This window comes from Periplaneta americana, chromosome 11 (assembly GCF_040183065.1).
Source record: "Periplaneta americana isolate PAMFEO1 chromosome 11, P.americana_PAMFEO1_priV1, whole genome shotgun sequence".
Lineage (NCBI taxonomy): Eukaryota > Metazoa > Arthropoda > Insecta > Blattodea > Blattidae > Periplaneta > Periplaneta americana.
This window is the reverse complement of record NC_091127.1, coordinates 15366571-15393196: the sequence shown is the minus strand read 5'-3', so window position 1 is coordinate 15393196 and position 26626 is coordinate 15366571. Positions and strand designations below refer to the sequence as shown.

At 36.4% G+C, this 26626-nt stretch overlaps 1 protein-coding gene and 1 non-coding gene across 2 annotated transcripts in view; both read left to right on the top strand.

The window, feature by feature from the left end:
• LOC138708841 (facilitated trehalose transporter Tret1-like) overlaps positions 1-26626 on the top strand; it is a 46593-nt gene that overhangs the window by 14299 nt on the left and 5668 nt on the right. Inside the window, exons 2-8 of the mRNA XM_069839076.1 lie at positions 3102-3195; positions 5734-5869; positions 9118-9384; positions 16321-16439; positions 19317-19572; positions 23628-23812; positions 26062-26333. Of these exons, the coding sequence (XP_069695177.1) occupies positions 3102-3195; positions 5734-5869; positions 9118-9384; positions 16321-16439; positions 19317-19572; positions 23628-23812; positions 26062-26333 (1329 nt within the window). The remainder of the gene's footprint in view (positions 1-3101; positions 3196-5733; positions 5870-9117; positions 9385-16320; positions 16440-19316; positions 19573-23627; positions 23813-26061; positions 26334-26626) is intronic.
• On the top strand, positions 16607-16815 carry LOC138709669 (small nucleolar RNA U3). The gene has a single exon (XR_011334991.1). It is a non-coding gene; the product is annotated as a small nucleolar RNA U3 (small nucleolar RNA).

Genomic DNA, 26626 nt, shown 5'->3' with positions numbered 1-26626 from the left:
GAAATGCATTACAAAATGTCGGAAATTGAAAAAACTCGCTCTGCTCGTTTTTCAAACTTTTCCTCTATTTTTTTTTTTAAAGTACTTCCCAACATTGTAACGTAATATACTGTTCTAATAACAATGTATTTCAATTTTTATGTCTGCGAATAATTTTATACCATTTTCATCCTCATTTCACGACATTACGATCTTTCTACCAAAAGTCCTGTACTGTCACTTTTAACCCTTTGCAGCACAAATTAATTTTTTATGTTTTTCATTTCATGGATCATAAACAAAGCTTCGATCAATTGTTTTCAACATTTTAACTCTGCACACAATTTCAAAACATAGATGGCACCGCTATGAATACTCAAGAGGTGGTTCCTTGGTGGTATATCTGTGCCATAAAATTTAGAAAGAAAGAAAATGGTGGTTCTTCTGAACAACCACTATGCTGCAAAGGGTTAAGATGTTCACATTATGGATTTTGGATTTATGAACAAGTTTTAACAAAACTAAAACATTTCGGTAGGTGTACGCAAATAGGTATTTGTTTTGATATAGAATGACAGAACTAACTTAGAGGCATGTGGGATCAGGCCTAAGCACTTCCACTCGTCGCATAGAGAATTCGCAATGTTCTCTTGTGCCCTGCTTTCTTCTTGTGTTGTTATAGGCTATTTTATTTAATGACGTTTTCAACTTCAGAGGATATTCAGCGTCTAATTTGAACATGAGCGAAACATGACCGACAGATTTTGCCTGGAGCCCTATAGGCCCTTACTTACTTACTGGCTTTTAAGGAACCCGGAGGTTCATTGCCGCCCTCACATAAGCCCGCCATTGGTCCCTATCCTGAGCAAGATTAATCCATTCTCTATCATCATATCCCACCTCCCTCAAATCCATTTTAATATTATCTTCCCATCTACGTCTCGGCCTCCCTAAAGGTCTTTTTCCCTGCGGCCTCCCAACTAATACTCTATATGCATTTCTGGATTCGCCCATACGTGCTACATGCCCTGCCCATCTCAAATGTCTGAATTTAATGTTCCTAATTATGTCAGGTGAAGAATACAATGCGTGCAGTTCTGTGTTGTGTAACTTTCTCCATTCTCCTGTAACTTCATCTCTTTTAGCCCCAAATATTTTCCTAAGCACCTTATTCTCAAACACCCTTAATCTCTGTTACTCTCTCAAAGTGAGAGTCCAAGTTTCACAACCATACAGAACAACCCGTAATATGTCTGTTTTATAAATTCTAACTTTCAGATTTTTCGACAGCAGACTGGATGATAAAAGCTTCTCAACCGAATAACAACAGGCATTTCCCATATTTATTCTGTGTTTAATTTCCTCCCGAGTATAATTTATATTTGTTACTGTTGCCCTATAGTCCCTATCAAGAATAATGTTCTTTTATATGACATAAGTTCCTGATTGACTCACTTTCTCCCCATAGGAAGCCATGCTCAGGTTTCTTTAAAATGCATCGTCCTCGACCGGGTTCGAACCGGCGAATGACGAATCCAACAACTAGCGCGGTAGCCACTAGACCACAGAGAACGGTCCTTTCTTGTGACATCTCTAAAGTAACACGTAGGCTAGGTAGGCCTACTCAAAAGAAAATGCGCGTAATTAGTCAGTTTTCTTATTCTGTGAAGTATGTTGCGTGGTAACCTACTGATAAGTGTAAAATTTAAGAAATTACAGTGTGATCCGTTTGGGTATGGATGAAATAAAAACACCGTAAAACATTTACTACTGAACTCTATTTGTTGAAACTTTGTGCATACAACACTGAAAGATGGGAGATTCCTCAGAGCTCAACATGACCCCCATTGCGCACCCTGCACAACTCATAACGGTGATGCAATTCAGCCCATGTCCGTTGTAACATAAGAGGGGTGATTTGTTGAAAAGCTTGAGTAATTTTTACTCTCAGACCATCAATGTTCCTGGATTTCTGTGAATAGACAATGTCTTTAACAAAACCCCACACGAAGAAGTATTGAATATTGTATTCCAGCAAGTTGGTACATCCCCTCACTGGTCATGGGAGGTTCGTAATTTAGGGCCGTATTCATAGACATTCTTAGCGCGGGCTTTCGGTGGATGATCAGCGAACTAACGTTTTTCGTATTCATAAACCAGTGTCAGCGATATGATATGATATGATATGATATGATATGATATGATATGATATGATATGATATGATATGATATGATATGATATGATATGATATGATATGATATGATATGATATGATATGATATGATATGATATGATATGATATGATATGATATGATATGATATGATATGATATGATATGATATGATATGATATGATATGATACGATATGATATGATATGATATGATATGATATGATATAAATCCTGTTTAGCACGCTCGTATCCCGGGCTAGCGAAATGTCTATGAATAGGACCCTTAAGCACCAAATTCGCCGGTTATACTCGCCGAAGTCAAAATTTGGCTAGCACAAGGAGTCCATATGAAAAGGCTTGTCTCACCCTTCACATTTAACCTATTGACTAAAGTAAGTAAATCCGTGGCGCTACAGCCCTGAAGGGCCAAGTCCGACCAGCCGGCTGCTGGCCTCACGTTCACATGCCGGAGCAGAGGTGGACGATCATCCAACCAGAATGGAGGTATCGTGTGGTTAGCACGACGATCCCCCCAGCCGTTATAGCTGGTTTGCTGAACCGGATTTTCGCTACCTATCGTAGCTCCCCAAGTGCATCACGATGTTGGGTGGGCACCGGTCCCATACACTGGCCGAATTTTCATGAGAAAATTTCTTCCCCCATGAGGACTCGAATCAGCGCGCATTCCGTAACGCGAGTCCTAGGCAGGATGCCTTAGACCGCGACGCCACGGCGCGGGACTAATATTGACTACCCCCCAAAAATGTCTAAATCCCCCCTGCTTATGTGTCGTTTACGTTTCTTCTCAATGCTGGCCACAAAATTTTGTAGATATGTATCTACAAAATCGTCACAACAATATAGAACGTAACCACACAGTTGTTGAAGAAAGCATAGCCCAGGATGTATAGTGTGATGGCCTGCGATTTAAGACACGTTGTTTATTTGCAGAAGCGACCCCATCGAACAGACGGAAGAGGTCACCATGACGACGCCAGCTAAACAAGAGAAAGTCGTCAGCAGCTTCAGAGAGACGCTTCCTCAGGTCAGAAAGCTGAACACACTTGCTTAGGTGACGTGTACTCTAAACTGAATTATTAACAATATTCAGACGTCTTTATGTCCACGCTATGAACTTATTCTTTTGTTACTACCTTAAGTTCATTTCCTACTTCAGACTTTAAATTCGCACTTCAAGAATATGATAATACGTTTTCACAAGAAGTCACACAAACTCTAAAAAAGGAGATCTGTTGAATTCTACGCACTAGAGTAAAGAATGAACAATGGTCAACGGTAAACTCCGTCCCCTAAGTGCCGTCTTACACACACAGTTATATAATAATTTATTCTAACAACATTTTCGCGCTCGGCATGGGTTCGAAACCCGCTTGAGCTGATTATCTTGCCGTTTCTTTTCGGCGTTTTTCTTTATTGTAAGATGAATGACATAAAATTCCGTAGCGAATCCTGGACTCATCTCGCCAAATACCATTTCGCCATCAACACTCCCATTGACGATAAACAAGCGCGTAATACTAATTCACAGAGTCATTAAAAACCCACTAAATTATACCATTAAACAACGGAATTCTTGAAAAACACATAAAATTTCTCACGAGATGAAGTGTCATATTGATGACACAGGCTTTAATTTTCTACTTATTATTTATTAACTAATAGGCCTACAATAACGAAAAGAACAGTCTAGGCAGGCAATATGTTTGCAACATATTTTTACCCAGTATATAACATTGTTGTTGTTTAATCAACTTGTCCGAAGACAGGTTTGAACCTCATAAGTGACACCAATAAGGCATCACTCATTAGGCAACTAAGCCTGGAGATAATCGGGTAGAGTGGCCAGTTCCTTTCCCCCTCCATTGCATACATCGCTGACTAGTTAAATAAGCTATTACACTAATCAGACTTCAGATGCATACAAACTATTGATCTTCCTCTGACACATATCAAGTGAGGTGTACTGCCTGATAATATAATGTATATATCAGTCAGAACCTCATCAGAGATGCAACTATATGAATGTATGATACTTCATTTACTTTTCATGCATCTCACTTTCTTCAGGTGGTAAGTATTTAATAATTCATCAGTGTGCAACAAAATAGAAAACATAAGAACAGTCAATATATTATAAATATCCGTGGTGTTTGGTATTGTCTTATTTAACGACGCTTTTTAACAATTTGGTATACGTATAGCGTCAAAATTCAATTTTGGGCGACAATTGAACATTACTGGCCTGCAAAAGAAATGCAGATACAAAATTATATCGTTTTTCGAGACTCTAGCAAACATGGCGAGGTGGAAAGCTATTTTTCTGTGATCAGTTTTAAAAAAGATGTAAATACGACTTTTATAACATTTTATTATTTAATAACAATTGATATAAATAATTGATTAAATGGCGATCTCACTCGCGTTAATTATGTAAGCATGTGCAGCTTACAGCTGTTTCGGTACTACTTGACACCATCCTCAGAGCCTACTAGATCTCGTCGCTATATCACTTCGCTGCCTGTTGTGTGGGTGCGTTCTTGTGATGAAGAGTTATGTCAAATAGTGTGTGTGTGTTCTGAAATTGATCTGTGTGGTGAGAATTTGATTAGGGTGTGTTTTAGTGTGTCTGTATTATACAGTAGCACCGAAACAGCTGAAACCGCACATGCTTACGTAATTAACACGAGTAAGATCGCCATTTAATCAATTATTTATATTCAAGTGTTAAAAGTAGTGTACAAAAGATTCAACATGGATTATTCATATACTTTTATTTTACGACAATAATAAGAACACTGCACGAAAATAGTGGCACTGCAGTTTATATGGAATTTCGCAGCCTTCCTTTTTATCCATGGATGCTGTCATTGTTACAATCGATATATACGGCCAGTTACGTTTCATATTGCATAAATTTTATTATAAATACAGATACAGAACTCAAAATTGAATCTAATTGAAACATTTAACTACACATCATTAACAGAATTAGGACTTTATTTACAGTTTATTGATGACACACACGAACAACCTGAATGATGTAATGATAACATAGCTTTATGAGCTATTTGATAATAGAGGTTATAATATGTAATGCATTCTGTGTATCTCTATTTCTATTGTTTCCTAAGCGAAGAATACGAGACAAATATATACCTAAATGTCTGCTAAATCCTAAATATTACAATAACATTTGTTCATATCTAAATATTTATAATAAAAAAACTACAGGAATTCCAAATTTCTAGTGGAAGAAATATCTATTCTCTCGTCAATAAAATTATTTTAAAACAATAATTTTCATAGTAAGTTAATTAAGAAAAAGTATTAAATTTTATTTCGTTAATATACGAAATTCCTTGACTCTTTTCATTTCAACAAGTTTCCTCCCCCCAATATTTGGAACAATGGATCTCGTCATGTTCAACCTCAAGGTGCTATCATGGATGAATATTATATATTTACCCATGGTGCTATCGTACTGCAATCAAACGCATGAATCCACTTCTGTCCATTCACGTAACAGAGGCAGGACCCTGTTCTAATTTTTATACTCTTTCAGGTCCTGGCGAGCACTGCAAACAACTTTTTCAGGATGAACGTGAGCCTGTCGCTAGGGTTCGCTACCGTCGTGATAGCGCAGCTCCATCACTCCGGCGGAGATCTCAGTCTGGACGACAACCACGCCTCCTGGCTGGGTCAGTAGAACTAGGAAAACCACGCTTTTTAGCTCGATTCGACCGACACCTATGATTTTACATAATAAGAAACAATATACGCATTTACATAACACGAATCTGTGCATAAACATTATCAACGCATTCACATAACACGAATCTGTGCATAAACATTAACGCATTCACATAACACGAATCTGTGCATAAACATTATCAACGCATTCACATAACACGAATCTGTGCATAAACATTATCAACGCATTCACATAACACGAATCTGTGCATAAACATTATCAACGCATTCACATAACACGAATCTGTGTATAAACATTAACAACGCATTCACATAACACGAATCTGTGCATAAACATTATCAACGCATTCACATAACACAAATCTATGCATAAACATTATCAACGCATTCTCATAACACGAATCTGTGCATAAACATTATCAACGCATTCACATAACACGAACCTGTGCATAAACATTATCAACGCATTCACATAACACGAATCTGTGCATAAACATTATCAACGCATTCACATAACACGAATCTGTGCATAAACATTATCAACGCATTCACATAACACAAATCTATGCATAAACATTATCAACGCATTCTCATAACACGAATCTGTGCATAAACATTATCAACGCATTCACATAACACGAACCTGTGCATAAACATTAACAACGCATTCACATAACACGAATCTGTGCATAAACATTATCAACGCATTCACATAACACGAATCTGTGCATAAACATTATCAACGCATTCACATAACACGAATCTGTGCATAAACATTATCAACGCATTCACATAACACGAATCTGTGCATAAACATTATCAACGCATTCACATAACACGAATCTGTGCATAAACATTATCAACGCATTCACATAACACGAATCTGTGCATAAACATTATCAACGCATTCACATAACACGAATCTGTGCATAAACATTATCAACGCATTCACATAACACGAATCTGTGCATAAACATTAACGCATTCACATAACACGAATCTGTGCATAAACATTATCAACGCATTCACATACCACGAATCTGTGCATAAACATTATCAACGCATTCACATAACACGAATCTGTGCATAAACATTATCAACGCATTCACATAACACGAATCTGTGCATAAACATTAACGCATTCACATAACACGAATCTGTGCATAAACATTATCAACGCATTCACATAACACGAATCTGTGCATAAACATTATCAACGCATTCACATAACACGAATCTGTGCATAAACATTATCAACGCATTCACATAACACGAATCTGTGCATAAACATTAACGCATTCACATAACACGAATCTGTGCATAAACATTATCAACGCATTCACATAACACGAATCTGTGCATAAACATTATCAACGCATTCACATAACACGAATCTGTGCATAAATATTATCAACGCATTCACATAACACGAATCTGTGCATAAACATTATCAACGCATTCACATAACACGAATCTGTGCATAAACATTATCAACGCATTCACATAACACGAATCTGTGCATAAACATTATCAACGCATTCACATAACACGAATCTGTGCATAAACATTATCAACGCATTCACATAACACGAATCTGTGCATAAACATTAACGCATTCACATAACACGAATCTGTGCATAAACATTATCAACGCATTCACATAACACGAATCTGTGCATAAACATTATCAACGCATTCACATAACACGAATCTGTGCATAAACATTATCAACGCATTCACATAACACGAATCTGTGCATAAACATTAACAACGCATTCACATAACACGAATCTGTGCATAAACATTATCAACGCATTCACATAACACGAATCTGTGCATAAACATTATCAACGCATTCACATAACACGAATCTGTGCATAAACATTAACGCATTCACATAACACGAATCTGTGCATAAACATTATCAACGCATTCACATAGCACGAATCTGTGCATAAACATTAATAACGCATTCACATAACACGAATCTGTGCATAAACATTATCAACGCATTCACATAACACGAATCTGTGCATAAACATTATCAATGCATTCACATAACACGAATCTGTGCATAAACATTATCAATGCATTCACATAACACGAATCTGTGCATAAACATTATCAATGCATTCACATAACACGAATCTGTGCATAAACATTATCAACGCAGTGTAGGGCATTATGCCACTTATTTTACTCTATTCTCTGTTGCAGAATATAATAAAAATTCTTCTGGTATTTTTCTGACAAAAATTTATACATCTATCACTGACAAAGGTATAATATGTCAAGGGGGGGATCATTATTAAAATTGTTTACAATTTACGTTATCGGTATTTTTAATTTTGTGCATTATTATTATTATTATTATTATTATTATTATTATTATTATTATTATTGTTATTTTACGGTATATTTATTAATATTATACTTTGTTCCAATAGAACATATTCATGAATATCCTTATAAAATCTTTGAAACGTAATTTTTTCACAGCTATCGAATTTTTAACAAATTTTAACTTATGTTTAATTTTTATATTAAAAAGGCTTGTTTCATTATTATACTTACACAAAAAGTTTATTATTAATTATTGTCAAATGCACTAAACGTTAAACGAACGTTTCATAATCAAGTCAGAATTCAAACTAACGGGCGGATGAATGAGTTTAAAATCGACAATGCACAATATTAAACATCTGCACTGCAGAACTGTCAAAACAACTACGCATAATAGGTTATTAATTAATCATGGATATCCTTATAAAACCTTTGAAACGTAATTTTTTCATAGCTATCTAATTTTTAACAAATTTTAACTTCTGTTTAATTTTTATATTAAAAAATGCTTGTTTCATTATTACATTTACACAAGAAGTTTATATTAAAAATATGAACTGCCAAATGCACTAAACGTTAAACGAACGTTTCATAATAGAGTCAGAACTCAAAACTAACGGACTGGTGAATGCCGCTCTTAAAGAGAGTTTAAAATCGACAATGCATAATATTAAACATCTGCACCGCAGAACTGCCAAAACAACCTACGCATAGTAGTAGGCCTATATTAATTAATTAATGTATTAATTAATTAATTAAAATACATTCCATTGCTCCTTCAATCTGCACAGTATAGGTATCACTTCCACCCTGCATGCATTACGGTACTGCCGTACAGTTGCCATAGCTACTAGCATATTGAAGGCGTCGTACTCATCAATGGATGTTGCAGGCAGTGTGGCGTACATCTGCCAGCCACTGGGCAGCGTGGCGTCGGGCGTGATCGTGGAACTCATCGGCCGCAAGAAGTTCCTCATCCTCATCAACTTCCCGTTCTTGCTGGGCCTCGTGCTGCTGTGCACCGCGCCGTCCTTCCCGGTCCTCATGCTCGCTAACGTAATAATAGGCATCACCGTGGGCCTCACCGAGGCGCCCAACAACAGCTACAACGGCGAGGTGTGCCAACCCGGGGTCCGAGGCGTCATGTCGGCCAGCTCAGGTCAGTCAAACCATGATATACAGTGACATATAATAGATTGATCAGCCTAATAGACTTTCAAGACAACTTTTATCAATTTCACTATGCTGCCATCTAGCGACTGCAAAATAAGTCACGTTATAAGACATACATAATTGCAAGGAGCAAGTGTACTTTCATTTAGCGGTCGTTGTCAAAAAATGCCTTTTCGACGGTGGAGGCTCAGGTAGTTGTTTTCTTTTTATCTTGACATTTCATAACATGGGAATGTCCAATCTGTGTTATACTCGTATGCAGGCTTCGAGACTTTGGACCCGATGCATGCACTATAGGTTGTTGACTCGCTGCAAGTAGATAGAGATGTGTTGAGGTAACAACGTTGCTATTTAGAGTAGAGTACGGTAGTATGGGGAAACACACACATATGGACATTCTGAAAGTAAATATACAGAGTGATTTATATAGAACTGAAACATTTCTTTCTTTCTTTATTTCAAAACGAATGATGCTAGCTACAATTTGTTATACCTCAAATGTAGAGTATCTTTGGGAGATTACTAACCTCTATAGCAAATGTTGAAAATTCTTTATTTATTCGGCTGGAAATTCACTTAATGGCCAGTTTTTAACGTCAAATTAAGCAAGAGTTTTGATTCCCTGTCACGAGATGCGCAGATGTTTATTCTTTATTCTTTATTGTTGGCAGCTGTTTTCGACATTTTGTTTTAGTCACTGAAAATGCAGTACACAATAAATCAACGGCTCTTCCTTGTGAAGCAATACTGGATTACGAATTCAATTACGGCTACTAAAAGGGCATACCAGAGAGATTTTGGAGTTCGCAATCCCCCCCCCCCCCGAAAAAACACAATACTGAGCTGGTAAACAAATTGAAAACAACTGAATCTCTAAAAGAATATGACAATAAATATACGGAATAAAGAATAAACATCTGCGCATCTCGTGAAAGGGAATCAAAACTCCTGCTTAATTTGACGTTAAAAACTGGTCATTAAGTGAATTTCCAGCCAAATAAATAAAGAATTTTCAACATGTGCTATAGAGGTTACTAATCTCCCAAAGATACTCTACATTTGAGGTATAAAAAATTGTAGCTAGCATCATTCGTTTTGAAATAAAGAAAGAAAGAAATGTGTCACTTCTATATAAATCACTCTGTACATTACACAATTACAATGTCAAAAGCATGTGAAAAGCATTTATTCTCCTGTCTTTTATAAGCATTTGTGTTTAATTATACACAGTGTTAATGGTGGAAATAAGCATGTAGTAATTTTAATTTTTTCATTTATCCTATTGGTCGTCTTTAGGAAGTGGAGTTATAGTACCGAATTGCAATGTACCTACTACAAGATACATTTTCAGTATCTCAAACGTAAATCTTTTTCGGTTATCTGCCAAAGTTTGTACTGTAGAAAGCTGCGCTCTACGTCGCATGACGTGATAGGAGCAAAACGAAAAAACCTAACATCATTGCAGTCTCTAAGAGACAATCTTTTATTCTCGGGTGACTCTTGTCCAATAATTTGCTGTTTATGTTACACAATGTTCCATATCCGTTATTTTTACACAAAATTGATTTCCACTTCTGTTTTACACGTTCAGTAACCGGTGTACTTGATGTCTCATTAATTCTCTGCATCATTTTATAAATTAATTTGAGGGCTTCCGTCATCTCTTGCTCTGACTTTTATAACCGTGTAATAGTTTCAGACACAGTTTGTATGAAAACCAAATTATTCGTCAGAACCTTCAAATCCAGAGCGTTTTCCTTTGCGTATTTGTTAGCATTCTTTCTACAGTACCCCCACTCACTGTACGTTTTACCACTATACTCAGTATGCCGTTATGCGGATTTCCTACTGAACTGCTCTATTGGGTCCGAAGTCTCGAAGCCTGGTTATATGTGATGAGGGATAGCCACCACGGCGAAGGAAAACAAGACGAGTGTAGTCTTCATTGCGACTTGTGCCTTCGATTATATTATGCAAAACTGTTACACCCGCATTTCATTGTCATTACCCTGGTAGTGGTGGTGGTGGTGGTGGTGGTAGTTAAAACTGGAAGTTACAATTTATAAAACAGTTATATTACCAGTTCTGTATGTAAAACGTGGACTCTTACTTTCAGAGAGGAACAGAGACTAAAGGCCCATTCACAATGAAAATTAAACATAAACATAACGTAAGCATAAAATCTTGTGTCCATGTTATTTAATGAAAGCATTCACAATGAATTACATAAGCATAAACTTAATCTTAATCATAAGACGTTAACATGAAAGTTTGCAAACTCCAAACTTTCATGGTTATGTTTATGCGATTTGGAAACAGTACACAAGCGGAAAGCGTGTTTTCATTTTTGTTTAACATCTCATTGGCTTTGGCTACAGGCAATATTTTGATCTATTGGCCGTGATGATAGCTAGGCGCGCAACATGGAATCATATGACGAACAGTTGATTATTTTACATCCCCGTTTCTTTGATTTCAAGTATTGAAAGCCATATACTGATGCCATTGTAGTTATTAGAAACATAAATTGAATAGCTACATCGTCAGTCATTGTGCAATTCTCCATTTTTATGTAATAGATTCTGTAGTTTTGTTGATTCGGTATGTTTGTTTCCACACACGTGTTATGTTTACGTTATATTTAATTTTCATTGTGAATGGGCCTTGGCTACTTAAGTTTGTGGCATATGTTTATGTGCTTATGTTAATGTTTACGTTATGTTTAATTTTCATTGTGAATGGGCCTTTAGGGTATTTGAGGCTAAGGTGCTTAGGAAAATATTTGCGGCTAAGAAGGATTAAGTTACAGGAGAATGGAGAAAGTTACACAACGCAGAACTGCACGCATTGTATTCTTCACCTGACATAATTAGAAACATTAAATCCAGATGTTTGAAATGGACAGGCAGGGCATGTAGCACGTATGGGCGAATCCAGAAATGCATATAGTGTTATAGATGGAAGGCCGGAGGAAAAAAAAAACCTTTGGAGAGGCCGAAACGTAGATGGGAGGATAATATTAAAATGGGTTTGAGGAGGTGGGATATGATGATAGAGGCTGGATTAATCTTCCTCAGGATAGGGACCGATGGCGGGCTTATGTGAGGGCGGCAATGAACCTCCAGGTTCCTTAAATGCCATTTGTAAGTAAGTAAGTGTTATCAGGCATGGCAGTTTCGGTCTCGTGGACGTAAGGTTAATGGTACATTTACTATAGCATACTAGATGTTGGTCACGTGTCATATAAACAAAGGTGTGTATGCACCGGCTGATTAACATTAGTGTGGAGCCGTGATCGCCTCAATTTAGAAGATTTACTGCCAAAATATACAGGCAGTAGACTGTATAACCACATAATTTAGTAAGCGATGTCAAGAGCCACATTCGTCGACCCGGCTATGTAAATAGTTCTTAGCGTCTCTTGTTCAACTGACGCCAAACTGTCTCAACCTTCCAGAACGAAGGACCAACTGTATTAGTGCTGCCACATGCAGCTAAATCACATACTATAACACAGCGTTTCTCAAACTTTTTTGAAGTGGGGGCCACTTTTTTAAGTCAGAACACTTCCGCGGACCACCTTACTCTTGTTTCCTTCGAAAGAAAATTTATAAATTTTGTAGCATATTTTAATACCAGTATATTTATATTTTAAATTAGAATTACTTACTTACTTACTTACTTACTTACTTACTTACTTACTTACTTACTTACTTACTTACTGGCTTTTAAGGAACCCGAAGGTTCATTGCCGCCCTCACATAAGCCCGCCATTAGTCCCTATCCTGAGCAAGATTAATCCAGTCTCTATCATCATATCCTACTCCCTCAAATCCATTTTAATATTATCTTCCCATCTACGTCTCGGCCTCCCCAAAGGTCTTTTTCCCTCCGGCCTCCCAACTAACACTCTATATGCATTTCTGGAATCGCTCATACGTGCTACATCCCCTGCCCATCTCAAACGTCTGGATTTTATGTTCCTAATTATGTCAGGTGAAGTATACAATGCGTGCAGCTCTGCGTTTTGTAACTTTCTCCATTCTCCTGTAACTTCATCCCTTTTAGCCCCAAATATTTTCCTAAGAACCTTATTCTCGAACACCCTTAATCTCTGTTCCTCTCTCAAAGTGAGAGTCCAAGTTTCACAACCATACAGAACAACCGGTAATATAACTGTTTTATAAATTCTAACTTTCAGACTTTTTGACAGAAGACTAGATAACTACAATGGCATCAGTATATGGCTTTCAATACTTGAAATCAAAGAAACGGAGATGTAAAATAATCAACTGTTCGTCATATGATTCCATGTTGCGCGCCTAGCTATCATCACGGCCAATAGATCAAAATATTGCCTGTAGCCAAAGCCAATGAGATGTTAAACAAAAATGAAAACACGCTTTCCGCTTGTGTACTGTTTCCAAATCGCATAAACATAACCATGAAAGTTTGGAGTTTGCAAACTTTCATGTTAACGTCTTATGATTAAGATTAAGTTTATGCTTATGTAATTCATTGTCAAAGCTTCTCAACCGAATAATAACACGCATTTCCCATATTTATTCTGCGTTTAATTTCCTCCCGAGTGTCATTTAGATTTGTTACTGTTGCTCCAAGATATTTGAATTTTTCCACCTCTTCGAAGGATAAATCTCCAATTTTTATAGTTCCATTTCATACAATATTCTGGTCACGAGACATAATCATATACTTAGTCTTTTCGGGATTTACTTCCAACCCTATCGCTCTACTTGCTTCAACAAGAATTTCCGCGTTTTCCCTAATTGTTTGTGGATTTTCTCCTAACATATTCACGTCATCCGCATAGACAAGAAGCTGATGTAACCCGTTCAATTCCAAACCCTCTGTGTTATCCTGAACTTTCCTAACTTTAAATTATAATTAATAATTAAAATTAATTTAATTCAATTAATGTTATATTAGTATTAGCTAATTAAGTTAATCTTACTAGAAGAAATTTATTACTAAATATATATATATATATATATATATATATATATATATATATACATGTTGGTACTCACATTAGTGAGATCACTGAGCCTGTCGATTCTTACACAGTTGTTTTAGGCCTATATTTGAATGACTATTTTCTTTAATAGCACTAGAATCACTGATATTAATATTTTCACACACAGCTTCTGAACTATTAGCAGAGCCCAATTGAAGCGTATCATCACGTTCCTTTCTTTTCAAAGATCCGGATCGAAGCCAGTTTTTCAGTATGTATAATGGGCACTATTTAACGGAGACATAGACAACTACTAGCGTGTACCACTAAGAAAGATTTAAAGTCATAAATACATGAAAAGGTTCGGTACTTTGGTTCCCTGTAATGAATTCGGATGGTCCCTGGCTGGGTTACAGGTGCAGCCCAGAAGTGCAGGGAAAATATGGAGAGAAACACCACGTTCATAGTGCTTTAAATCCCTCTTTTGTTGCTGACAGTAGAGTGGAAAGTGGATAGACGGGTAGGGTAATAAATTTCATAAAATGTCAGTATTGGGAGAAAAAGTGAAAGCGATTGCCATGTGTAATTTCCAATCTCTGAGATTTTCAGCTATAATGTAATACGCAATTCGTTTGAATTTTATTTTTTCTTCTGTATTTTTTGATGGACCACAAGGGCAGACTTCGAGGACCACAGGTGGTCCGCGGACCATAGTTTGAGAAACGCTGCTATAACACATTACACCCAACAATTAGCATGACATAAGGCCCATTCACAATGAAAATTAAACATAACCGTAACATAAACATAGAAGTTTGCGCCCAGGCTACCAAATGGGATCATTCACAATGATTCACATAAACATTATCGTAAGACGTTAACATGAAAGTTTGCAAACTTCAAACTTTCATGCTTATGCTTACGTGATTTGCAAACAGAACACAATCGTGCAGCGCTGAAGTATACGACAGAATATGAGGAAATGGCGTCGTTGTTATGTTTCCATGGTTACCAAGTATGTTTGCTGTTATGTTTATGTTCCCATCGTGAATGATGTTATGACTTCTTGATTTTACCGTAATGTTTATGTTCTTAAATTAACGCTTACGTTATGTTTAATTTTCATTGTGAATGAGCCTATACATTGAAATTCAGAAAAATGAAAAGAATAAGAACTTTACATGCTAAATTACAGATGTGAGGATAATGTATTTTACGTTATTCTGATAATAATATGATGGTTAATAATAATAATAATAATAATAATAATAATAATAATAATAATAATAATAATAATAATAATAATAATTTCGACTGATATTTCAAGTAGGACCATGCCCCACACAGTTCAATTCATGTGACACACATGCCCTCTTGTCCTATTATAGTCGGCGCCATTGATAGTCTATGTTTTGGAAATTATACGACTGCAAGGTGACAGAATAGGCTACAACGCTTCGTATCATATGCTAGTAATATTTTATCATCTATTTTTCATTATTTCCATTCTAATTTTATTGGTGTGGTACAGGAATGTCATTATAGGCCTATTTGTTCTTTTTGTAAATGTCCATAACTTATGTTCTACTATGTACCGGTACTTACAGAATATAATTTAGTTTGTATTTAATATAGCATAAGTTTCAATTTTAGATCATTCTGTAAGTGATTGGGTACCCTGCGTAATGTAGAAATCCACTCCGTTAATAAAAACTTGACCGTTGAAGTATAGCCTACTCTATGGTTTATATTCGTTACATATTTTTCATATAACGTAATGGTACTTTGAACCCGTTCTCTTTCTTAATGTCAACATTTAATACGCGTGACTGTTTATAATCTATTAATAAAATGTGTAAAACGTAATAGTGTTGCTCTAGCAAGCGCTTAGGAGGTGTGCATCATGGCCATGTATAACTATGACAAAGAGGTGATGCAATGTTTCAGGTATCTTCTATCAGCTGGGCTTCTTTATGCAGTACCTGCTTGGCACATTGACATTCTGGCGAACAGCCGCTGGCATAAGTACAGTGATTCCTATCTCCACATTCATTTGCTTGTGCATGGTAAGTGGTGCCATCTACAAGCACATTGATCTTTGTCCCTTGCGTTAGCAGTGCAAACTTCCTACCGCTAGATGTCAGTAAGAGCAATTATAGTTTGAAAGAATTATCTCCCGCAATTGAAACACAGTTGAAACCCTTTTTAAGACTTGAAGTAGGAATACAAAGTTAGAATCGTACTTCACAGGATCATTTCTGTAGTACGCATTCTCTGACTGGACTTTCAACAGTTGAGTCGGTTGCAACCACGATGAGGAGTAGAAACAACTTTCCCTGAGCGTGAGGCAGAGTTCGAAATTCCTTAGGGCGTTTTGAACTCATCGATGATCGTTCAGGTTCGGGCAACCGAATCCGAAGGGAGAGTTGTATTCTGAGTGGTTTTGCTTAAAACGTTTTGTTTTGTTGTGTTTTGTACAACAATTTTAAATTCGGTATTTTACTTCTTATTTTAATTTTCAAATGCTCTGACTTATGGACGTGTTAATTGTAGTTGTTTCATTTCATGTTGGTGTCTACTTCTTTCAACCACTAGAGCTGGATTGTATGGTTATTTGTGTTTCTGTTGATAAAGCGTCTATGAGCCAGTTTCTTTTAATTAGAGCATCATAGGTTTCTCATTTTTCCATTACATTATTTGTAATTCGGTTCTGGAAGACTTCTGCACCATACTAATCACAAAGACAAAGTGTCTACTTCGTATCATAGACCTAACAACAGTAGTCATCTCTAATTTACTGAGAGAGGTGAGCGTTGAACGGTGCTGCTGTTTAGGTTGAAAATTAGTGGAAGAAACTCTTCGGCTCCCTCCCTCCCCCCCCTCCTTACTTTGTTGCCTGGTGTAATTATATTTTTTATCTAATGGCGAGTAGGCCTACTTGACTTTCAGATAAGAGGCGTCACACAGTATGGTATTGACACAATCAGTTTATTCATTCACAAGCTAAGAAGTTCTATAACAACCTAGAAAATGTTCCAGGCGCCATCCACTACTCTCTCGGAAGGAAATCCACATTTCCCACCAGAATCAAGAGCCGACTTCCAATGGACCTCATATCATAAACAAAATTTATCATCACACCAACCTATGTAAATAATTATTTATTAACAATTATTTTTGTCCATTGAGGAGCCCAATCTAGGCTGCCCTCAATTCAGTGTCATGTATTGTATTTATATTTTATTTAGAAATGATCTGTATAGCGCTAAATGCGCTGATAGATCAATAGATTATTTAAAATAATAAAAAAAATTTAACAAAGTTAAAAAAATAAACAATCTGCTTTCAACTGTGAAAAGCACTATGCTGAAATCTTTTTGTGCCACACTTAATAGTAAATAGAAATGTGACAGAGCAAAATAAATAAAATGTGTTAACAGTTATGAAAAATAAATACACATGCACGCACCTACACACACAGATAGCTGACTAAATCAACGAAAATGTTTCAAGAGAAATTATTAAAAGTAATATATCTATAGCCACCGGCGTAGCTCAGTTCGGTTACGGCGCTTGTCTGCCTATCCGGAGTTGCACTCGGACGCGGGTTCGATTTCCGCTTGGGCTGATTACCTAGTTGGTTTTTCCGAGGTTTTCCCCAACCTTGAGGCAAATGCCAGGTAAACTATGGCGAATCCTCGGCCTCATCTCGCCAAATACCATCACTAATCCCATCAATGCTAAATAACCTAATAGTTGATACAGTGTTGTTAAATAACCAAGTGTATGTTAAGAGTACAGGGTTAAAAGAAAATCACAAGCAATCCTAGTGGGACATCAAGTCTATTATGTAACATTACTCCTGCTCTTCCAGTCAAGTTAAATGACACAATAAGCCCTTTTGCTTCCTGTGTTAAAAACCTTGGAGTTTACTTTGATATGCATTTATACTGGAATAACCAAGTAACCCATATTACAAAAAACGTGCTTTCTATACTACATTCCTTAAACATCATTCGAAAATTCTCCCGCTATCACTCAAGAAAAAACTAGTGGAAACACTAGTAATGCCCCACTTCGAGTATTGTGATTCTCTACTGACCGACCTCAATGTCAACCAGTCGCAAAGATCACAACGTGTTCATAATTCTTGTGTTCGCTTCATCTGCGATGTCCGTCGAGCTGACCACATTACCCCATCCTTCCAAACTCTAAACTGGCTACGGCTTAACGAATGTAGAAATTTTCATTCTCTTTTTCTCCTTTTCCAAGTCCTTCACACCTCTACACCTACCTACCTTGCCTCCCGTTTCAGTTACCTGTCATCATATCATAACCTCTTCACACGCACGCAAAATAGCCGCATACTAGCAATATCAACACATAAGACATCATCGTATTCATCATCATACACAATCTCGCTCTCGCGCTTGTGGAATACCCTACCCAGTGACATCAGAGACTGTCGGAATTTAGTAGCGTTCAAAAGCAAACTTATTAAGCATTTTCTTACTGCGTAGAGTAGGTTTACTTAGTTAATAAAAAAATTTTCTCTCTTCTTAACTTTTACAATAAACTGTCTAGCTTTTATTAGTCAGTTAATCTTTCAGTACTTTGATTTTTAGCGCAATTGTAAATTTAATATTAATTGTAATTATAATTGTATTCTTAATATTGTAGTTGTAATCCCCTGGTAGAGGGGAAGAGAATGCCTGATGGCCTTATCTCTACCAGGTTAAATAAATAAAATAAATAAATAAATAAATAAATAAATAAATAAATAAATAAATAAATAAATAAATAAATAAACGATCAGTCACAATTCTATAGAAACAAGGACGAAAGCTCCCATTCAAAAATGAACACATAGTTATGTATTCGTAACTGTGCAGTCAGTTCTCTTTTAAATTGAATGCATTGTATTTCACATTTTGTGTCGGCAGATTCCGGAAGTGCCGATCTGGCTCATCTCCAGGGGTCGGATAAAAGACGCGGAAAAGGCGCTGTGCTGCCTTCGGGGCTGGGTGCAACCTAGCGCCGTGCAGCAGGAACTCACGGAACTAATTCGTTACCACGAGGAAACAAAGATAAAGAAAAAAATTGAAACGCAAGTCGCGACACCAGAGATTATAGTGACCGACAGCAGCGCCAAGCCTTCCGTTCTCAGCCCCGCGTTCGTCAAAGACGAGAAAGATGCAGGTGAGCAGAATAAATAGAAACCGAACTTTGGTGGGTGTGTTCCCCTTATTCTAGAACGCTTTAAATAATAAAATAATATCATTTATTAAATTTTATATTATGACAGAACTTGTATCCGTTCGATTTTAAATATATTTTACATCCCATTTCAACTTTTGAAAAATGTATGGCACTAAAATATTATTGGTATCCAATACTGCTTGGAATTAAAAGAATGAATGTGATTGTATGCAAGTGGGGGGGGGGAGCAATTTCTCATTGAGAGAGTAGGAATTGATAAAAACGTTTACTATGAAATTTGTTTGTTTTGAAGAGCTCAATCAAATGGTACTTCTATTTGACCTCGACTCCCATTTGAAATTTTAAAGTGATACGCCACTGACCCTATTTTCTGTTAGGGCTGATTGATCAAATCAATCTGAAGTGAAAGTTCACACGTACTTTAGTTACAAATATTTCTGTTTCGAAAATTTTAATGCACTAGCTTCCGAAATAAATGATTTACAGATGGTCTGAATCACCCATTATTATATTATATTATATTATATTATATTGTATTCCAATGGATACCATTCCATTGTGGAATCCTGGGAAACGAGAATGCGGATGCTTTAGCAAAGAAGGGCAGCACTGCTACTTACAGACCTGTTACTAAATCTACGTATTATTCTGTGAAAAGATTTATTAAATATACATACTTAGACTTCAACAAACAAAATTTGATAACATAATCTCAAGGGAAAAAATGGAACTCTCTGCATCATAATCCACAGTTAATTCCCGATTTACCACGAAAATCGTCTGTAGCTGCATTTAGATTGGCAACAGGCCATGATTGTTTGGCCAAACACCTGCATAGAATTGGAATATATCAGTCCCCTAACTGTCCATTGTGCAACTCAAACCAAGAAATGGATTCGGAACACCTCAAAATCTGTGCTTCAGTGGCTGACCATGATAATATCTTTGAAAAATATTGGAGTGCAAGAGGTCAAATGACTTGTCAAACGCCTGTTATATTATATTTTATGCTCGACCATGCCGAAATGTAGTAATTATACACCTGGTAGCAGACCTTTAATGGACCTCATTAAAGTACACCTACTCATTAAAGGTCAGGTCTTTCAGCCAATGACGACTCAGGTTACAACTGTTTAGCCAATGACAGGTCAGCTTTGTACCGTTATAAAACCGCAAGTGTCGATTATTCTCGGATATGCAATCGAAAGAGAATTAGCGAAAAGTCACGGAGGCTGGAAATCCAATACTGTCGCAGAAGGTTATGTTCTGTTACCATAATAATTAGCGTTAATTGTAAATAATATTCAAATAAATTCAATTTGTCATCTCGTTTTTCAATGTCGAATTCAATAATCAAGGTTATAATATTATAATATTATCAAGTTTAACGGGACTACGTCAAGATCAATGACATTATTGTTCCTCGGAAAAAATCAATACTTTCGCGTCTGCGCACATCTCACAATTCATGACCTAGAACAAGGTCACTTCCGATCTTGTCAGTTACAAATAAAATGTATACATCTGAATACCGGTAATTTCAAGTTAGAAATATGGTCGAGCATAAAAAGTCGTATGAAACTCGCCTATAATGGTAATTAAGAAGCTAAAACAACAAGAAACTGACGAGCACCACAGAACTACAAAATGAAGCTAGCTTAAAACTTATTACTGCAATATGTTATATAATGAAATATCATTACAAATAATTTATCAGCATATCAATAACAACCTCATAAAATTACTTACAAAAACACTCCCAATAATAATATACACTGATGAAAAAAATAAATAAAAAATTATTGGATTAACAATATTTTCGTCGTTACAATTACACTAAATATAAACTTTTACATAGAGATAAAAAAAAATTACAGGAGAAAAAGTTCGTCCAAAGGGCTGGACTCTGGAAGAGTACCCAAAACGCTCATTGCATTTCCGCGTTGAATAGCAATATTTAAACGTTGACGCAAATAAGTAGTGCATCGGCGATCACCAGTAATGGAGATCAAAATTTGGCCGATTTGAGATACCAAAACTTTAGCGTCATGACTCCAAGGACCGAAGGTCTCCACAGCAAAGGGGACAAAGATATAATTGTCTAAAAGATGAGCATATTTATTGACTTTCTTCTTCACGGCTAATTCAGCAGCAGATGCTGCGCGTCTGGAGGTATTCGGCAAATGAGATGGAGCTAGAGTATCAACGCAAGTGGGGTCCCAAATTAAAGATTTTCCTCTAGATCATGGAATTAAGGTAAGACCATCGGGTCGTTTACCATCTGCGCGACTAATACCTGGTGGTTCCAAAAGAGACAGGATGCCACAAGAAGTCAGAGATCTTTTAATGATATCATTGAGTGATGTATATCTGGGAATGCTTGCGCTCGTTTCATAAATATCCATACTCGATTCTTAATTACTATCATTATAGGCTCGTTGCATAATGTACTAATATTATATTATATTATATTATATCATATTATATCAATAGAGTTTGGACCAATAAATTTATAGGCCATACTGAAACATTTTCTGAAAGATGTTCACGTCGTCTGATACATAGGTTAAAAGGAATACAGGTGCAGGTGCATATAACCTATAATCCGCTGATATTGTCAAAGCATTGCAATTCAACGTACGAGTATAGGAGTTATGAAATCCAATCCCTATTTTCTACGTTATTTTAACATAATCCGTAATTTGGAAATTCTCTAATAATGACCGTGGTATGATGAAAGAATGCAATAGGTCATAGGATAACAAAAAATGTAGGCTTATTAATAAGTTCCAAAGCATGGAGCTTACCCACTATTTTTTTAGAACTGCAACAGCACCAGTGGCGGTGATACGGAGGAGTACAATAACATAATATTCGAATTAAATGAAATTGCCAGTCCTTCAAGGTGAAATTTATTGCTAATCAGTGGCGTAGCATGAAATTTTGAGCAGGGGAAGCTAACTCAAATTGTCTTTCATACAATATGAGAAAACGTATTACAAAAATACAGTCTTAAAATAAATAGTAGTCAATGTCAAGTCAGCAGTCTAAGATTGGTTGGAACATCGTAAGTAACACCAATAAGGCATGACCTCAAATGATACGTAGTAAAATATGATTTCATGGTTTACACATATCTCTTAACATTAGCTCACTCCCTGTCATAGTTAAAGAAATCACAATATTAGTATCATTACGTAAGTATGCGTGTGTCTTTTGGTTGTGTCCTTCATTGACAGCAAGGGAGTCGGTCATTTGTTTTTTAAATCACACTTTTGTTCGTAAGTCAGTCTTGATAATACAATTGACCTAACAAAATTCAATTAAATTAGTGTCAGGAGCTGTTATTTCGCTCATTTATTATATCAGCCACAATGCACACTAACACTTCAACTGAACACAACTGACGAAAAGCGATAACTCGGAAACTACTTATTTTAAATGTTAAAGCTAGCTTCTTGCGAGCCTTGCGACCAGGATAGTTTAGTTAGAAAGGGATGGGAAATCTGCGGGGTGGATTACACAGGAGAAACCTGTCTGCTTGGAAGCTGGTGTGTGCAGGCTTCTTGTTTACTGCTGCATCACAAATCATCCTGAGCTGCGGCATCACAATATTTAACGCGTAAATATAAATTCTATTAAAATTAATAAATAATTTTCTCCATAAACTGCAGGTTTACTATGAAATTATTATTAACTGGAGAAGCTGAGCTTTTTAGCTTACATTGACGCTACGCCACTGTTGCTAATATCACACACAGATGGAGAGTTCACGCGCTGCATTTAATGGAAATACTTATCTTGAACAAAAATTAGAAATAACAATAAAATCTGAAGCTTCATATTAAAGATATCGTATCTTTTCATTAATCCTCGATTGTTTTGTAATTTTTCACCCAATATTGTAGTCAAAAACTGGTCTGAAATGCTGCGCGCGAATATTTACATAAGAAAATGTCACACTTATTAAGAACTAAACATATTACTTGAAATATATTCATTCAGTTTAATTATATAATTGCGCCTTGTGGCAGCGCCTGAGAAGTTCCAGGTGGTCAAGGTGGTGCGCGACCTGCTGCGCCCCCCCACCCTGCGCCCTCTGCTGTTGGTGGTGCCCTTCTTCTTCTTCGTGCATTTCGCCGGCCTCACGTCCATCAAGCCATTCATGGTGCACGTGTTCCGTCAGTTCCAGATGCCAGTCACAGCCGAGTGGTTCACGGTTAGTCAATTTGCGATGTATTTTAGATTTAATATTGTTTTCCCTATTTCTTCTTCTTCTTCTTCTTCTTCTTCTTCTTCTTCTTCTTCTTCTTCTTCTTCTTCATGCATTAAGCCCTACAAAGGCTTGTTGCGCGCTCCAAATTATTAGTTCATTGGTCTTTCCATCGTTTTTTTTTGGTCTTCCTATGTTTCGTTTTCCTTCTGGTATATAATTTAATATTTTCTTTGGGTATCTTCTCTCATCCATTCTGTCTACGTGATCTAGCCATTTTTGTCTATGATGGTCTATTCCTTCATTTAGGCTAAAAATCTGTAATTGATTTCTCATGTCTTCATTTCTGATTCTGTCCCTTTTAGTGACTCCCAGAACTGATCTTAAAAACCTCATTTCTGCTGCCTGTAGTCTACTTTTATCTCTACTTGTCATTGTCCAAGTTTCACTACTATATAGAGCTGCAGGAACTGCCATAGTTTTATAAAATTTTATCATCGTATCTTTTCTTACTTTATTTTTTTAAAGTTCTTTTAATTGTTCCGCATATTTTTGAAAACATTTCAACTTTATTTCCAATATCTACCTCTTTAATATATGATATTGATGATCCTAAAAATTTAAATGTATTTACTTGTTCAATTATATTATTGTCTAATACAAGTTCACATCTTAGCGGATGAGTTCCTTGAAATTGAAGCATCAGAATTTCCCTTTATTCAGTACATTAGGCCTATACATTGTCATCAGAAGAGGTAATTTTTATGTAATTTTCTAACATTATTACTATTACTTTCTTCTCCCATTCCAACACCATCACCACCATAATCACCACGATCATCGTTATCATAACTACAATTATATCAAATTTTATTATTATTTTTATTATCTTCTCCTTTCTCCGTTTTTTTTTTTTATTTTTTCCTTATCTTTCTCACTCCATTTCACACGCTCTTCAAAATGTCCCTCTCATTTGCTTTTCCTTTTTACTCTTTTCGTCTGTCCACTTGTAGGTCTACTCTTCTCCTTTACCGTTTATCCATTCTTGTCGTTGTCTTCATCTTTCTCCTATTCGTAATATGAGATAATGGATTAGATCTAACATTGTGGAAAATTAATAGGCCTACATAAAGAAATCCACACGAAAGGAAAGTGTAGTAGCAAATGCGCTTTAATGAATATGCGGAAGTCTGAGAACTTTAAAATCGCCGATCTAAAAACCCCTAAAAATTACCTACAAAATGACTAAAAAATGTTAGAAAATTACATAAAAATTACCTCTTCTGATGACAATGTATAGGCCTAATGTACTGAATAAAGGGGAATTCTGATGCTTCAATTTCAGGAGGCTTTGGCTTAAACAATTGCAGACAAAAGCTAATAGAAACAAATGACTAAAGAAAATAAAACAATTGAATGACAATGGTTAAACATTCAACAATTTCAAAGACAGATTTATGCATTGTTTGGCAATAAATGGGGGACATTTTGAGCACCTTTTGTAAAGTTAATCAACACATGATACAACACAACAACGCTAATTTTGGTTTTAACGGGTTTTCTTGCTTTAAAATCCATGTATTGCATTACTATTGCAGTTAAATTTCAATGGTGCACATCCTAAAATGAGTCTTTTTTAAATTATAAATTTAAATAATATTAATATTGTTATTCAATTGTTTTCATTAGCTTTATTCACTTGTTTCTATTAGCTTCTGTCTGCAATTGTTTAATCCAAGGCCTCCTGAAATTGATACACTGAAAATTTTCCTTTATTCAGTATACATACATTGTCATCAAGAGAGGTAATTTAAAAAAAAAACAATAGTTTATAAATGGTAAAAAAAAAGAATACGACTTTGTACGTACTGAGACCTAGAGAATCCAAAAATGAAGAAATAAGTACATGGTGCCATTAAAAAAAATAGACTCATTGGCCCACTCTCTATAAATGAAAAACATAGTATTTGAAAATATGTTCAAAATATTCCTTCTTTGATACCTTACAACTTTTGTATAAATAGCTTCTTCATAAGATTAGAAATAAGAAAATTGCATGCATTGTGCCATACTTTTACTCACTCTGTATTTCCTTGTTTCCTTCTTTTTTCATCTCTACATCCTATTTTCTTTTCCACTCTTATTTCTATTTTCATCACCCTCGTACATATTTACTTTCTTCTATTTCTGATATTTTCCCTTCCAGTCATTTCGCCTTCTTCTCCAGCGCCTTCATAATTCCTCATGTCTTGCAGGTGGCTTCAGGCGGCTGCGGGCTCGTGGGGTCGGTGCTGCTGATGCTGTCAGTGCGCATGCTCGGCAAGCGTTTCATTTCCCTGGTGGGCACAGCTATCAGCGCAGTGGCGGCCCTGTTGTTGGGGGTGTACGCCTACGTCCGCCCCCTGGGGGACGACGGGGCACTGGCCTACACGTGGGTGCCCCTCGTCCTCTTCGTGCTGCTGTCGTTCTGCAACAGCATCGTGGAGCAAATCCCCTCCATCCTCATCTCGGAGGTCTACCCCTTCAGGTAGGCTACACCGCGTTGTATTTGTAATCGACGGGTTCGTTCATGACTTTAAATTTCCTGATCGTGACTTTGACTTTCTTCAAAATTTCCGGATAAATGTCGAGATAACTTCAATAAGATAGAGATAGAAGCTATTGCAGGATTTTCTCAAACTCCTCCATATTGAAACATTAGACCAGGCATGTCAATTGATGCCCACAAGAGCAAGCGCGCGCTTTAGAGTCCAGGAGAGCCTGAGCGCTTTACAGCGGAAAGGAAAGAGACAGACGAAAGAGGTGGTATATGCCGATATG